At 42.6% G+C, this 16,055-nt stretch overlaps 1 protein-coding gene across 1 annotated transcript in view; it reads right to left on the bottom strand.

Annotated features, from left to right (window-relative positions):
- Positions 1-11,076, bottom strand: part of LOC114070046 (metabotropic glutamate receptor 1-like) — a 141,615-nt gene extending 130,539 nt beyond the window's left edge. Inside the window, exons 1-2 of the mRNA XM_027907232.1 lie at positions 10,757-11,076; positions 8,377-9,274 (exon numbers count right to left, since the gene is read on the bottom strand). Of these exons, the coding sequence (XP_027763033.1) occupies positions 8,377-9,139 (763 nt within the window). The 5' untranslated portion in view covers positions 9,140-9,274; positions 10,757-11,076. The remainder of the gene's footprint in view (positions 1-8,376; positions 9,275-10,756) is intronic.
- Positions 11,077-16,055: the final 4,979 nt, after the last annotated feature.

Raw genomic sequence — 16,055 nt, 5'->3', positions numbered from 1 at the left:
ACAACTCCTGTGGATCTTTACAGCTTACTGATGAATGTCAGCTCCATAACCTGAAAAGACAACATCTGATAGCCATGCTGAGCCCCATTCAGGATCCACTGGACCACCAACTAACTTCAATGAGCACTGGATCAAGAGCCTTACAGCTATAGTTGCCCACTGCACCAGCATGGGACATGACCTTCACTGTTTTGTCTGCCGGAACTGCCAAACTCCCACCCTTACAACATCACTACCAAATTTCAAAGGGACCTATAAATTGTTGATGGCTGCTAGCATAATTCAAATATCCTTTAAGAAATTAATTTTTTATAAAACACTAACGAGAGATTATGAATGAAAATTGTTTAAACAAAGGACCATGGCACTGTATAACAAACAATATGACTTTTCAGTAAAGTGAAATATCCATCACCCTGTTTTTTGATCCACACAAGCCACCTAGGCAGTGGCTCAGCACAAGAGGAAAGGACAGCTTGTGATGGACAGTACTTTTCATTAAAAAGCACCCCACGTGTCACAAAATGCTATGGACACACCCTGGCTCTGTATGTAGTACAGCAGACTATAGTTTAGATAAAGGAAAATGAAGACAAATCTTAAATATTGTGTATTGATTTCTTTTTCATACATGTTACTCATTTGCTTGTTGAACTTACAAAAGAAAAAGGAACTCTTGACTTAGTCTTGAGCCATATACAGTGTTAAGACCTAACTATCCAAAAAGTAGTGTGTAATTGTGACTGCACTTTGGTGATACTTGGATGGAAAAAAGCTGCATGTGAAATAAAAAATCACTAACTGTAATATTTAATTTAAAGCAAAACAAATTATATAAAAATGAGAAAGCTAATTTCAAGGACATTAAAAGGTGCAGCCAAAAGAGTGAAATACTAACAAATCACACAGAGACTAAGCAGAAATATATGAGAGTCTGAGAGCCAAAGTTCCAAAAGGATCAAAAAAGCTGGCATGATAAAGCAGAAATGTAAATTTCCTAATGCTATTAACATTAAAAAAAAAAAAACAAACCAAATAAAAATAAAACAAATATTTCAAAAAACCTAAGTTGTGTCCTAATGAGGGAAAGAGAACTGAGTATACCTTGATAATTGAAATATAAAACCACAATAAAGCAAGATGAAACAATTCTGAGACATAAAGGCACAGAATCTAATAACCCACCATTCTTCAAACATTCAAGAAATGGGAAACTTGCCTGATATTCAGTGATAACCAATTATATAAAAAGAGCACTCAGGAAAGATAAAACCACAACAGAAAAGTTAAATTAATTCTCTCAGTCTGCACAACCTCTGAAGGTGGATAGGATGGTTCTCATACAAAGGTCATCCCTTATGTAGGATAGGAGTGAACCATTGTCTCAGAGTATCAATACAATGTATTTTAAAACAAATCTATAAGGTGGTATTTAATGAATTGCCAATACCAGCTAATTTTCTATTGTGGCATGCACCAGGTAATGTGTTCTTAGCACCAAAACAAGCCGTAAAGCGCAAAAAAGTAATTTTATATTTTCACATATCAGTTTTCATTTTTAACCAAATTTATAGGGAGTACAGAGGCATAGAGGATAATCCAGCGAACAGACACAATATTTCTGCAGACTTTAGATATTCCTTCACAGAGCTAACTGATAGGAACAATAACAAAACAATAGTAAGGCACAAATAAATAAATAAATACGCCGTATCAAGGAAAAACAAACACATCTTTTCTGAGACAATACATACCTCAGCAGCTAATTAAACCTCTTTGAACATTCACTGCATGAATTATACAATCACTACAGAGTACTTAAAATCTAAGAAAGCTTTTGATGAGGTTTCTTTTTAAAAGCTCTGGCAGAAATAGAGGTAATATGGAGTATGACAGAAGGTCCTGGATTACTAATTGGCTAACGGATTGAAGCCAAAGTGGAGAAAATAAATTTGAGGTTAATAAATTAAAAGTATTACACATGAGGTGTATTACACCTGTGTGTAATGGCCTCAGAAACAAGCCTTACCATTTAAGAAGAAGGTTTGGGGGTAATTTTAATGTATCTTTGGATGACATCCATTCAGTGTATGGTGGTAGCTAAAAAGCTAATGGACTACTGGAATCTTATCAGGAAAGGTCTGAGACCAGTACTGAAACTGTTATTTCACAAGTGAGTTTTAACCATGGTGTACCCCCATCCTGAAGACTGAATATTGCTCTGTTTGCCCACATTTCACATTGGAATTAGAAGTACAAAACAGTGATCAAGACACTTCTTACACACCATTTACCTATGCTGTGAGCTATTCTAATTGGGACAGGATTTTAGCAAATGGACCTCTGAGTGTTTCTTCTCTGGCAAAGAACTAAGACTGATACAAACTCGGTTGACTTCAGTGATTTTATGGTACTTTAGGGCCCATGAATAGTTGCTTGTGGGCACTCCTTTGGACTGGACAGGAACTGGGACTACAGCCCAACAGAGTAATGGCTACAATGGCTTCAAGGATCACAAGACTCCTGCCACCCCTCTGAACAGCCAGCTTTGGGCTGGAAAACCAGATCTAGAAATTGTTTTTTAAGATGCACGTTAATGGTAATAATAGCAATATTAGTGTTTAAGAAAAGATACAGTTGAAAAATTAGCCAGCAAACCTGAGCCAGTTACCCACTGGATGGCATTTGTCCCTTGCACACCTTGCTCCAACCATCTCCGGTGACATCCCTTAGCATTCCTTAGTTACCCACAGGGGAAGGGACAGTTTCTTCAGGTGCAATGCATTGTAGCTCATGTCCAATCAGTTCCTGACCCTCCAGTTCAGACTGCCAGCACAGGTGTTAATTACTGCCATCTGTGACAGTGGCTTAATCTGCAGACACAGATGAAGATACACTGAAATTCCCACTTCATTTCACATGGGTCAGCGAATTAGTGAGGACTTTGATCAGTATTTTTCTTGGCTGCATGTGGCAGGTGCAATGTTTCTGGTCTCCCACTACAGTTACCAGCTCACTGATGCATCAGACCCCTGAAACATCCTTCTCTTTGTTTTCTGTGAGAAACCTCCATGCAACACCATCATGCTATGAACCATTAGTTCAAAGGAATACTTTAGAGGCATTTTCACATAGCTTTTTGAGAAGGTCAAGTCTGTTTAATATTTTTAAAAGAAACTCACAGGACTTAACGAGAATTTTGGGACATAAAAACCTGAGAGCAAGGGCATAATGCTGAAAAAAATAGAAGTAAAGAACAAATGAACCCATGATGCTGACTGATAAATATCATCTCTAGCAGTATTGCTGAGAAGGCAGGCACAGGAGTTCGATGAGTCTTTTGAGATTATTTAACTCATGCAGCTGCCAGTTGTGCAGTTGAAAAGCTATATTATTTGTGAATTTAGGGATACTGAGAAACAAAATATTTTCAAGAAAGAATTTCTTTTAATCTCTACAGTGTTTGTCACCAGAAATAATTTTCTCAATGTCAATCTATGTAAATGAATCTCCCAGCACCTTCTAATTTATACATCCAGTGAAGGGAATATTCTAGTTTTTACTTGTTTTGAAACTAATTTCTGTTCTACTTGGGACATATACCTCTCCTTTTTTTCATGTCACGAAGCCTCTGAGGATGGTTAGTGAAACTAGTTAAATGCAGAAAAAAATAGATTGAAATATGCACTTGTGAGCACACACCTCAGCATAAGTCATACCACTTCATCAGGTTAACCTTCAAGAGCATTTTGGTAATTGTTGATACCTATAGAAATACTGTACACTTTGAAATTTCAAACATTTGAACTGGAATTCCTGTTCTTTGTTGCCTGACAATAATTTTATCAAAAAGTATTAATCATTGAGTGACACCATAGAATTAATAATAGAACATAGTTAAAAATACCTTGTGAAAAATTAAACACTATTGTATGAAAATTATTCCTCTGAGCTGTTTAATGAATAGAGCCCCACCTATCCTGAACAGAAGTGTTATCTTCTAGAATGTCTAAAGCTACTTCAGTGGGTTCTACTGGAAGAATTTATTTCCAGTGAAATTTTGATAAAGTGTGGGACTCGCTCCCTTCTATCCTCTTTCCAACATGTATAACCATGTTTATGAGTTTCCTGTATGTTACTACAATAGACAGTGTGCATCAGTCAGGTTATCAAAAATCAGTGTGAAGATAATGTACTTACCATCTACTTTGATCTGAAAGTTGTGCCATCTGCTTCATCATAGTTCATTTTAAACCTTACACTCAAGAAAAAGAAACAGCCTGGCAATACAAATCTGAGAAAATGTTATCAAGACCAGAAACATCTCACTGTTCTCTAATTAATTTCTGAACAATCCAAATTTGGTGCAATTAACTTAATCACTCAATTTCCATAGCTTCTTCTGTAAAGTCTGCATATTAATCTGTTGGAATGGAAATTTCATTTATAGTGGAGTATTTGTACACTAAAGCGTAAGCATGATCCATAAATTGTAAGGAACACTCAAACATCTATTCTGCTGGTTTAGATTTTGTTTTCACAGAATCAAAAATCTCAAAATGCTTAAGAGGAGCATCTGAACATGAGGGATTTGATGCAGACTTCTTGTTGATCACTAGTCAGGGTGCAGGTGTCTTTTGGGTTTTGGAAGTCAGTGTAACCTACAGCAATCTCACAACTGTTCTGCATTTTCTGGTGACAACCCTGTTAACTTCTGTGCCTTCAGCATGAAAGCAGCACAGCGGTGATACCTGCTATCTCTTGCCAAGTTCTGGAGGCAGCCAGAGGATTGTTCTCCAGGCAAGGAAAAAAGTGTCCTCTGTAAATCTTCAGTTACCAAATAACCAGTGGCTGCCTGGTTTAGTTGAGAATGATCCCTGACTTTGAGGTTATTTCGCTGAAGACCAGCATATCTCACTTGGAAAGTAACCCTTAGCAAGTGTAGCTCCTTCTGTCCTTATCATGCTCAAGGTTGTATCCAATTTAGCACATATGCTTTTTGATGCCTTTGATTTCCACAGGAAGCTTTGGCTCAGAGTTAAGTATCCATTTAAGTGCATTTCAAGATAAGAATGACTTCAAAGCCTTAGAGCTGAGATGCAGACATGCCAAGAACTCCAAGACTGAATTATCTTTGAAGAAAACTTAAAAAAATAATAGCCTTGAAAATGCTGTGCAGCTACTATACAGTCAACAGACTTCTGCCAGAAGATGCACAGATTTCTTGCATCATTTAATGACTGCTGCCCACTCTGGAAAAAATTCAATCTCATAATGTGCAACTCTGCTCAACTGAGATACAGAACAAAATAATCAAACTTAGTTACCCCCCTTTCTTTGTTCTTTAATGTGGAGTTGTATGTGTCAATTTTAATCTAAAAGGAGCAATGTGGGCCTTTGAAAGCAGATTTTATTCACTAACTCAGGAATTTTTACCCAAGTATAGTGTTTAAACTTCTTAATAAACAAACCGCTGTGCAAAAAGCCCCAACAGGTCTGGCACATCTCCATGCGACTTCATGTACTAGAGTGTAAAGACTGAATGTAGTTAAAAGTCATCACTATTAATCAATTATCATATTAACACGTGTAGATTAAATCTTCATGTCAAATGCAAACTACTTAAAGACAACATATTACATGGGTGACTTCTTTGTGTCCATCCTGATGGCATGTGTAGGCTTCATGTTAACATGGCTCAAAAGTTGTGTGGTATTTATTTCTGATTATAATTAAAGCTGTAATCGTGTACACTGGTATTGTTTTGGGCATTCAAATAACTTCAGCTAGACTACAGGAGTAGAGGAAGGGTAAACAAAGGAGTTGGATTGTTCAGCCTGGGAAAGGGCTCGTCTCTCTGGGCTGTTTCCCCGACCCTGCTCTGTGTCGGTGAGGACTGAGGACCATGGCTCGCTGACAGAGGCGGTCAGTCAGCTCAGTGGTCTCATTGCATCCCCTTGTGGCTGGGCACCTACAAGAGCTGAGCACTGTCCATCCCCATGAGAACCAGAGGTTGGGTGGGAACTATGCAGCTTTGCTGCTCTAGAGAGAGGGCCAGATTGGATCCGGAGTACCCAGAGGGCAAGAGAATTAACTTCTTTGCAGTGTCAACCTATGCATTTCCTAGAAACATGCTGCTTTTTCACAGTCCCCGCTGAAGAGCTTCTCCAACCTGTGATACCCTAGAATTCCTCCCAGCACATTTTGCAGCCCACCATAAAGGCAGTGTTGAGGCCTATGAGTAATTGTGGAGGAGGAATGTTTCTGACTACTCTTTATCCCTGTATTTCCAAACATAGCATGGGTGGAGCAGTTCCTCTTCACACAGACTATTATTCAGAGTGCCTTTGTGTTGTCTGCAAAGAATGATCTCACCTTTAACAAACCAGCAAGCAGATCTCTCACAGTGGATGCCTGGGATTTGAAACAACAGAAATGTAACAATTTACACAGATTTTCATGAATACTAATTTCCTTTTAAATAGGGGAAAAAAACACAACTTTGTAATCTACCCAGCAGTCGTTAGGTGAGGGTAAATAACCCGTCTGTTTGGAAAGAAAAGCAGAAGTTAAAGTTTGCTACATATTTCCAGTGAAAGTTGTAGCTCGACTCTAATGATAAAGGAACAGAAGATAGAGATTAATAATAATAATAGCAAATATTAATCTAAGCTTCATTATCTGCAAAATCCTTTTGACCTTTCCTAAAAGGAGAGTGTTGCCTTGTGGGCTGTGCCTGTTTTCCAAAGGATCATTTCAAAGTCTAAAAATATCTTGCAACAATTATTTTTCATCAGTCAGTAACATTCATAAAAATAGGGATCTAATTAAAATTTCTCAGAAGTAATGATTGAAATTGCTACTTATAATAATCTTTTTTATAAATGTCTTTTCCAGAAGAGGTAAGGCTCACTAATTTTAAGGAGAGTAGGAGAGAGAGGGAGACGGCCCCTTGAGGCAGCTCCTCAGGCACAGTGAGTTAGCATAGCTCCCCGAAGTGCCTTGAAGGGAGAAATGGCTATTTACATCAACAAAGAATTTACCCGTTTCATGTTTATTTGTCATCCTGGCTTTCCACAAGATCTAATCCTATCTGTCAAAGATAGAGAATCTTGATAGCTCATTTCCGACTCTTGGTAGCAGTTCGTTTTCTCCTCTGAACAGGGCATAAATGAACTGCAAATGTCAGGTCATTCTTCAGCTCTTACATCTCCCCCACCCTTCCTCAAACTGCAGCACTTTTTGGTTTAGGTGTTCAGATCAATCCAGTTCCCCTTTGAATGTTGTAAATATGCAACTATTCCTGGAGAATCTTTTATTTATTCATCACAATATATGTTCCTATCTCTTTTTACTTAGTCATCTCTGTTAGAATGAAAGGTGTGGAGTCAGCTCAGTAACCAGAGGGAATCATAAATCAAATCCATGCAAGAGATACTGTCAGATAAACAGAATAGTTGCAAAGCTACAGTAATAATGTGGTCAGGTTTGCAATTTTGTATACTTAAAAATCCCATTTTGAGGACCACAACTGGACCGCAGAAATATCACAATAATATATCACAAGAGTTCCTTTTCTATCAAATGCAATTTCTTCTGCAATTTGTGTTGGCGCACCTAACCTGGCTATACACCAACGGCTCCTTTCTAAAATACCTTTACTATTAATATTTTTCTTTTGATATTTAAAATTAAGTAACCTGTTGAGTATGAAAATATTGTACAGAGCAATATTTTTTACTATTGCTAAAGCTGCATGCAAACATTCTTGCCTGGACTTCCTGACAGGCTACCCGCCCTTTCCCACGGGTCCTGATTTTGCAGGGACTACCTGGACTGCGGAGGGATTTCGTGTTTCTCTCCTCAGTGTTCGCAGTCCCAGGAAATCAGTTCCCACGCAGCAAAGCCAGCAGCTAGTCCAGGAGTCCCTGCTGAGCCCTGACTCCGTTTTGCCAAAATTCCCGCAATGGTAGAGATCGAGCGCGTCAGGCCCACAGACTCGCCATCCCCACGGACAGCCCCCGGCCCCGCCGCGGCTGTCCGCCCCAGATCCAGCTGCTCACATCTGTTAACTTTTATTTAGAAACACGCGAAGCACTCTGTGTGTATCGGGGAGGGGACGGGACCGCCGGGGAGATGCCCGTTCTCTTGCGGGCTTTCCTGCGCTGCCAGACTGCATCCCCGCACCCACACACTTCTCCCCATTCCCCATACGGTCTCTGCGGGTGGCAGCGCCCGGCACAGTGTAGGGGAGGAGCCTCCCCCCGCGGGGTCCCGGCGGGTGACCCATCCCCGGCGCGTCCTTGCGGAGCCGCCGCGGAGGGCGCAGCGCCCCCGGGGCCGGCCCGAGGGGGCAGGGTGATGCCCCATACCCACCTTCCGTGTGGACGGCGGAGACGTAGGTCCAGTTGTAACGCTTAACTATGTCAAGCATGGCCCTGGCTTGCAGCGTGTCGGAGGGGACCACCCTGAGGAAGTATTTGTACAGCGTTTTGTCGCTCAGGTCGATGCTGGTGGCGGAGTAAGCGATCTGGGGGATGTCGAAGAGCTGGAGCAGGTTTTGGACCTGGATAGCAACTGAGCTGGAGCCGGGGCCAATGACCCCCGCGATGGGCTTTTTCACTCTGGTCTGGGGCTGGGGCTGCGACTCGGAAATGCAGCGGGTGCCTCCGTCCTTGTCGTCCCTGATGGAGATGAGGGAGTCCCGTATGAACTCGATGCTCTGCTCCAGGGCTACGGAGGAGTGCCAGCAGGAGTCTCGGATCTCGCTGCCCAGGGTGATGTTAGGCAGCAGGACTGGGTCGGCGTTAATTTTATCCAAAGTGTGAAACATGGCTTCGACTCTCTGGATGCCGTATTGCTCTCGAATTTCCCCGCACTTCCTCTCGGGCACTTTCTCAGCCGGTGGCTGGTGATGGACAGAGAAGAGGGCCCCGATGATGACATCCCCGTCCATCCGAGCCACCGACCGCTGTGAGGACGCTGCAGAGAGAAGCACCTTCCTTCCGGCACTCCTGGGCAGCACGTCCACCTCCAGGAGCAGAGCAGGGAAAAAGACCAGCAGCACGCCAATCATTTTGTTGCACGATGTCATCCAGACCCAGGTTACGAATTTCATGGGCTCCTCTTGCCTGCACATGGTTTAAGGACATGTAGGAAATGGCATCTGCTTCTCCTCGACGACGTCCAAGTCGCTCCAAATACCATCACAGTGAATCCTCACAGTATCACTCTCGAAGGTGCCAAGACAGCCGTCATCCTAGTGGTTTTTAACCTGGTGGCATAGAAATAGGTGATAAAATGGGCTAACTGGGAAATTGATGTCAAACCACAGCTCAAGCAACCCCTCACAGTCTGAGATGACCGCTTTCACAAACACCCGGGGCAATTTGGTTCGGTAAGCCTCTGAAAAGGAAGCTTCAACATGGATTAAAATATGTATTTATTTGCCTTGATATACGACCGTACATATTCACATATGCTGAGTTTCTACAGTTCTTTTGCATCTGCTTTTCAAGAAAAGGAGGTTACTTCCTGCACCTCCAGACAGCACACAGTCCCCACCCTCCGCCCCGGGAAGTTTTGAAAGTTTCAGGGGGTAGGCAGTTCTTTGGGGAAGAGCCCGAGCCCCAGCCCAGCCTCAGCGGCCCTACCCCTAAAAGCGGGGTGACAAGCGCTTCTCCTTTCTCTTTCTGACTACCTGAAGGCATCTTTCTCAGTTTAGAAATTTCCTTTCTCAATACATAACGTGGGTAAAAAGAGAAAGCGAACAGTCTGCTCTGCCAGCCACGGGAAATGTCATTTAAAGGTCAGCGAAGGGAAGAAGAAAGGAACCACTTTACAGTTTCGATTAACTTTTTTGTGTGCAGGGGGCAAAACAGTAGTTCAGCCAGGGACACACACACGAAAGCAGGTGAAAATACGTTTTAGTTACTAAGGCAACTGCTGGCAAAGTCCTGATGTGCCTTACGGGCACTCCTGCCATGAAGACAGGCTTCGGGCAGGGAGCAGCGGTGAACCCGGTGGCAGGGCTTGGTGGTTTGAAATGCCGTGACGGGGAGGGAAGATGCCACCGCCGCGCGAGAGCGGGGAGAGCGGCCGGGCCGAGTCCCTGTTGCACCACGAGCCGTCAGCACCCGGGACAGAGCCCGGCACCCGTGGCAGCTGCGGGACCGCGGGCCCCGACCCCACTTGTCACCCATCCTGCTGTCTCCCCGTCCCGTCGCCTCCCTGTCCCGCTGTCCCGGCACCCCGCTGTCTCAGTGCTCCAATATCCCAGTGTCCCGCTGTCCCGGTCCCGCCACCGCTGGCTCGGCCGCCCGCCAGCACAGCGAGGCGCTTACCCAAAACTTCTGCCCCCCGCCCTGCGCTGCCACCGCGGTGTCCCCGCAGGCACACCCGCACACACACTCGCTCACACGCACACTGGCTCGCACACACCCCCCGAGGCGCGGTGAGCAGCGGCGGCACGCACCTCCGTGGGCTGACCGCCTCTCCCCGTCCCTTCCCGGCGCAGGGCAGGAGTGCCGGGGCCGGCGATCGGCTGGGGACGGTCCCGAGGAAGGCGATGCTCCGAGGGGAGCCGCCGTCCTGGCTCTGTGTCCGCACCCGCAGACAGGCAGAGCCGCCTGAAGCCGCCTTCCACAGGCAGCCCCGCAGCTCGGCTCCCCGGTGCCTCTTGCCTGCCCTGCCTGCCGCACAGGCACCCCCTCGCCTGAGTCCCCGGTCCGTTCGGAGGGTCACCCCTGAGACGTACCTGGCCGGGTGAGGCAGTGACTCCCTGCCTGCTGGGAGCGGGCATTGGCGGCTCTCCGGCCGCCCCGAGCTGGCGCGCTGGCGACGGGGCGACGGCTGTGGGCTGGGCGCGGGTGCCCTCTGTCTTCAGCACCGCTCTACCGCAAGGAAAAAAACAGGTCATCCCGGGCTCATCCATTATCTCATAGAGAAGGATCAGTCATTTTTTTCCCCCTCCTTAATTGCTTCGGCTATTGTCTTGTAAACGAGTAAGGAAGCATCACCTGAAGCGCGCTGCGGCTGCAGGGGTGGGTGTTGGATCTCACCTCCCGTGGCTCTTAATTCATTACCTTCTTGCCTCAATTAGCAAGACCGAGAGTTAAAGCAAGAGGCTCCTGCTCGAAGGGGACCCACACCATGCTCGGGAGACCCGAGACAGTGACATGCGCCGGTCTGCCTCACAGGCAGTGTTTCGCTATTAAAATAAATATTTATAGTGAGGGGAAAAAAAAAAAAAGAAAAAAAAGATACTGCAACAAGATAAATCACCTGTAAGGATAAAGACATAAAGGCATTGAGATTGCAGTTTTCAGGTCAAGATGAACCTAAATGAAGCACATGAGAGGCATGCCAGATTAAAATAATACCAGATTGAATAATCATAATTCAGACGACCTGCTTGCATCCCTAACACAGGTCTCGGGTGTTTTACTTGACTGTATGAAAGTTAAAGTTAGATTACCTCCCCACTGGGAACTCTATAGATATTTGCCCTACTTTTGAAAGAAAGAAGCAAGGACAAACATTTAACTATTGCTCGTTCAGAGAAGGGTTTGCAGTAAATGCTGCCTCAGGAGTGTCTTATCCCTGTGTCAATATCTGCACTTTTTTTACTGTCACACAGCTGGTAATTTGCCTCTGTGTTTATCCATGAGGTATGTTTACTATGCAGGACCCAGCCTAGGGGCTTGCTGATGCCCCCTTTCCCTGCAGGTCACTCAAGGAGAAAAACAGGACCACAGGGGCTGCCTGTCCTCTGCCTCTGGGCATGGAGCTTTCCCAGGGCCAGCCTAGGACAGTTCTGCCAGGACAAGGTCTGAAGGGACATTCAGATATGAACAAAAAGAGGAGAAAATTAACCCTTCATCCATGCTTTAATGATTAAACTTCAGTCTCTGCCCTTGACACAATGAACCTGCAGCATGCTACCATATCATTCCAGTGTTTAAGTTCTGGGTTGCTCCTCTGGCTTTGGCAGGGAAAGCATTTGCAAATGCTCCTAATGGTTCTTCCCAGTGTATAACACCCTGTAGTCTTCTTCCCCTCTAACCTGGCATTCACAAAGACAGATCTTTCTGCTGAGGCCCATGCATGGCTGCCACACAGAGCTGTTCTCCCTCCTGCAATGGTCTGAGTTTTGCTGAGACTGGAGAGTAGGTCACCAGGTCCTGATGCCCTGTCATGTGGCTGCAAATGCTGTCTCTCCAACCCCTGCAGCAGGTGGGAGTAGATAGGAACTGGCAGAAGCCTAGGGCTCGTAAGAAGACATCTGGGATATCAAAAGGCTTTAGGAAAGGCTAGAGAAAGAGCACCGGAACTTCAGTGGCTTTGATCTTCCTCAACCACTCTGGGGGGAAAAAAGGGTTTCACCATGAGGAAGTAGCATCACTTGGCCCTGATGCCTTTGTCCCCTCAAAAAGGCCAAAGTCATCCCACTGCCTCTTGTCCCTGATTCCTACATCCCGATCCTGCTGTGGCCCATAGATCTAATGTTTCTCCTGGCAGAAACAGCCCACGTTCCTGGTCTTACCACCTTCCCAAATTTCTTAACATACAGTACCTTTATCATCTGGTAAACCATGTTGAAGGCTTTAAGTGGGACTGCATTTTTTGCAGAGATGTGAGGATATCAGACAAGCAGGGAATCAGGGCAAAAACAGAACAAGGCTGGAGCTGGCTTGTAAGCAGTATTTGCTTGTCATGGGAAATTACCTGATTTTGAATATTTTTGCTTTGTGAAATGGAGGAAAAGTGAACAATTTTTATACTCCTATCTAACACAATTTAAAAATCACTTGGAGGTTGATTTAAATACTGTTTTGATGGCAACCAAAGTGGTTTTTTTCTGTTTTCTTTTTAAGCATTTTATACAGTGCAGAACAGTTTTTACTTCAAATAAAATAATTGTTGACTTAAAATGGAAGTTCTATTCCAGTATTTCTTAAATATTTTTTTTCTACTCCTGTTTCATCAAAATTAGCTCTTTCAAAACAACATTTTCTACTTGAAAAGTTCTGGTCAGCTGTAAAGAGAAAGGGCAGTGTATTGTAGAAAACAGTTTGAAAGGGGGTTGTTTTGGAGTAGCGATGGCTGAAGCTTGAAACCTGGTTTGTTGAAACTCCACTTTTGGTTTCCCAAACCAAAAGCTTCTCCCTTCTCTACTTCCTACCAAGAGAGACAAGTCAGTTTGACTGTCAACTTGTGCAGACTCTCAGATTAATTATTGGGCATTTAAAGCTATCCTGCAAGCATCAATGCTGCTAAAATTATATGACTTTATTCTTCTTTGGAAACAAGTGGAAAGCTCATGTGTTCCTGTCTGAATTAGATTGAAATATATACCAGTTATCTGATAAATTGTCTACAGTCCTTTTTATTCTGCTCACTCAGATGCTTTCCTGTCATGATTTACAAAAGCCACCTGCTATATACAGAGTGGGCATGCAAAACATGCATAGGTAGCCCTCTGTAGTAGATATTGAACTGTTTGCTCATGAACAAAGATTTAGAATCATCATCAACATCATCATCTAGCAGGCCTGTTCAGACAAAACAGGGATTTTAATCTTACTAATATATTCATTATATTTTCTCCTCTTATCAAAGTAAACATTTCTCATAAGTTCTTATTTAAAACATGTACCAGCTACAGCATTGTTTTTACCCCCTTTCTTATATTTAAGCTTGTAACTTACCCTATCTGTAAGAAACAAAGCAATAACATTTTTAACATTTTTGATTACTTACAATTATTTGCTGCAACTGCTAGGAAATGAACATTAATGGATCGATGTCAGTATATGCGGAGATTCATAAAGGTCTGATTGCTCAGCTGTTCCTTCTACTAGTAGATTCATTAAAATTAAAAAGGATTAACCCATGAAATTTTGACCTTACATCTCAGATACTTAGAAACTAGCAATAGTTTCTACACACACTTATGATTATATGGGGTTACTCTCCTTTTCTCTTCTTTTTTTTTTACAGACAGACACAGAAGGATCTGCAGAAATTTGAAAGCTTCCTTTGCAAGTCATCAAACGTCCTGTAGTCCCCTAACTCAAATCACACTGTCTTGAGCATATTTTACAGACTTAGGTGATTTTACATCCTTTTAAAATAACCAGAATTTCTCCTCTAAGATTTAGTGAGGAGAAAAGCATCTGCCTGGTTATGATTTGAAATGTCTTTCAAACAAGTGTAAGATCTAAATCAATGCAAAATTCAGCATTCAGGGATGTCTTGTAAATTTTTTACACTCTCTAGAATTATAGACTCCATGAAGAGATGAACAGATCAGATTTATTCAGACGTTCAGCAGTTTACATATTTACATCTCTGGATAACAAAGCTCTTAATAAGCTAAGATTAATTCTTTCTACTTTTAAAAACAAGTAACTTGTTGCTTTTATAACTCAACATTAAAGAAACAGAAATGCTTCATGATGACTGCTATGAGAAGAGATTGGAAGTACATGGTGCAGAAGACGCAGGATCTGGTCTCTCCTCAAGGGCAACTCATCTCGCAAATATTTTTTTGCCAAAAACCTCAAAGTAATGGCATACAATAGCCAAAAGCATCGGGTTTCCACTCTTTATAGAGAGGATACATGTACCAAAGCTTGGACGCTTCCTAGGCACCTGCTCTTGTGAAACCCAGTGACAAAATTTGGTGGTCTGATGGCAATGGAAAGGCTCCCAAAGAGTAAATGAGAAGTAAGCTGAAAGTCTTCTTTACTAAACAACATGACTGTTCAGCCCTGGATAATATTTCAAATCATTCCTGTATTTATATCTTAACTGCAAAAATGTACTTAGGGTGCCCTCTAGGCCAAAATGCTACACAATATTTACAACATCCTCCTACACCCACCAATTGTATCCAGCTCGATTAATTTTGATAAAACTCCCTCACTCTGAAATCCCCTGATTTCCCTGAAATCGTCTCCTAAGAAACAACCTGAGTAAATAGATAAATCTGTACTGGGACTTGCATACCAACAAGCTTATGATGCACTAGGCCAAAAAAAAAAAAAAAAAAAAAAAGTGCATTTCAAAGTTAAAGGTCCATAATTCCTGAGCTTCAGACTCTCCATTTAAAATCCACAGACTCCTAATTTAATTTGTCAATGTCAGATTGAATCACTCTGGCTGAACTCACCAGACAGGGACTTATGTAAGTGTGAAGAGAAAGACGGTATCTTGGATGTATGGGATTTAATACAGATTAAGAAGACAGGTTCACTTAATTGGATTGTAACTAACAGGGCAAGGAATTTAACAAGAAGTCACCATACCTTATGGAGACAGATTTGGTACTTCGTGGGAAATACAGCATCTGAAGCATCCACTAGCCAAATTTACTTGTGATTTTCAAGGACAACTCTGTGTAAAGCCATCTGCAGGAATTCAGTCTGGTACCACAGAAAACTGGTAACACCTACATATGGAAAGGAAGTCCTTGCTGTGTAGATGAGGGAAAGATGTTCCTCTCCCTCCTGTCATCTCGGCTTTCAGGTTGGAGCTGTGGGCCTCAAAGACCTTATGCTGTAGATTGCAGTTAAAAAAGGACCAAATAACTTGTAAAGCTTGAAAGTTTACTCAGACTGTACAATGTAACAAGACATCTCTGCACTGCTCAGAGAGAAACCTGCACATACCTAGTAATTTCTGAAATTTTACCAATAGTTACAGTTAGCACTGAAGAAAATATCTCTGTATTTACTGGTTGTTACTTGTATCCTTCATTTCTCCACACATAGCCCTTCTAGATGCTTTGTAAAACAAAGCCATATTAAAAATCACAAATATCATAGATTAAAAAGGCTATCAGTCTTTCCAAAATGGAAATCTTTTATACATTACTAAAGAATCAAAGGAAGTTTTAAAAATATCAGTTTAGCAATAAAACCACATGTAACAAATACCTGACATAGATTGAAGAACTATTCCAATGCTAAAAAAAAAAATAAATAAATAATAAAAAAAAATTTTAAAATCCCAAATCAACAGATCTGAAGTGTAACATACTAAATACCTCT

This window comes from Empidonax traillii, unplaced genomic scaffold (assembly GCF_003031625.1).
Source record: "Empidonax traillii isolate 1590-97213 ecotype Southwest subspecies unplaced genomic scaffold, ASM303162v1 scaffold1424:size187401, whole genome shotgun sequence".
Classification (NCBI taxonomy): domain Eukaryota; kingdom Metazoa; phylum Chordata; class Aves; order Passeriformes; family Tyrannidae; genus Empidonax; species Empidonax traillii.
Note: the sequence above shows the minus strand (reverse complement) of the source record. Positions and strands in the feature narration are given on the sequence as shown.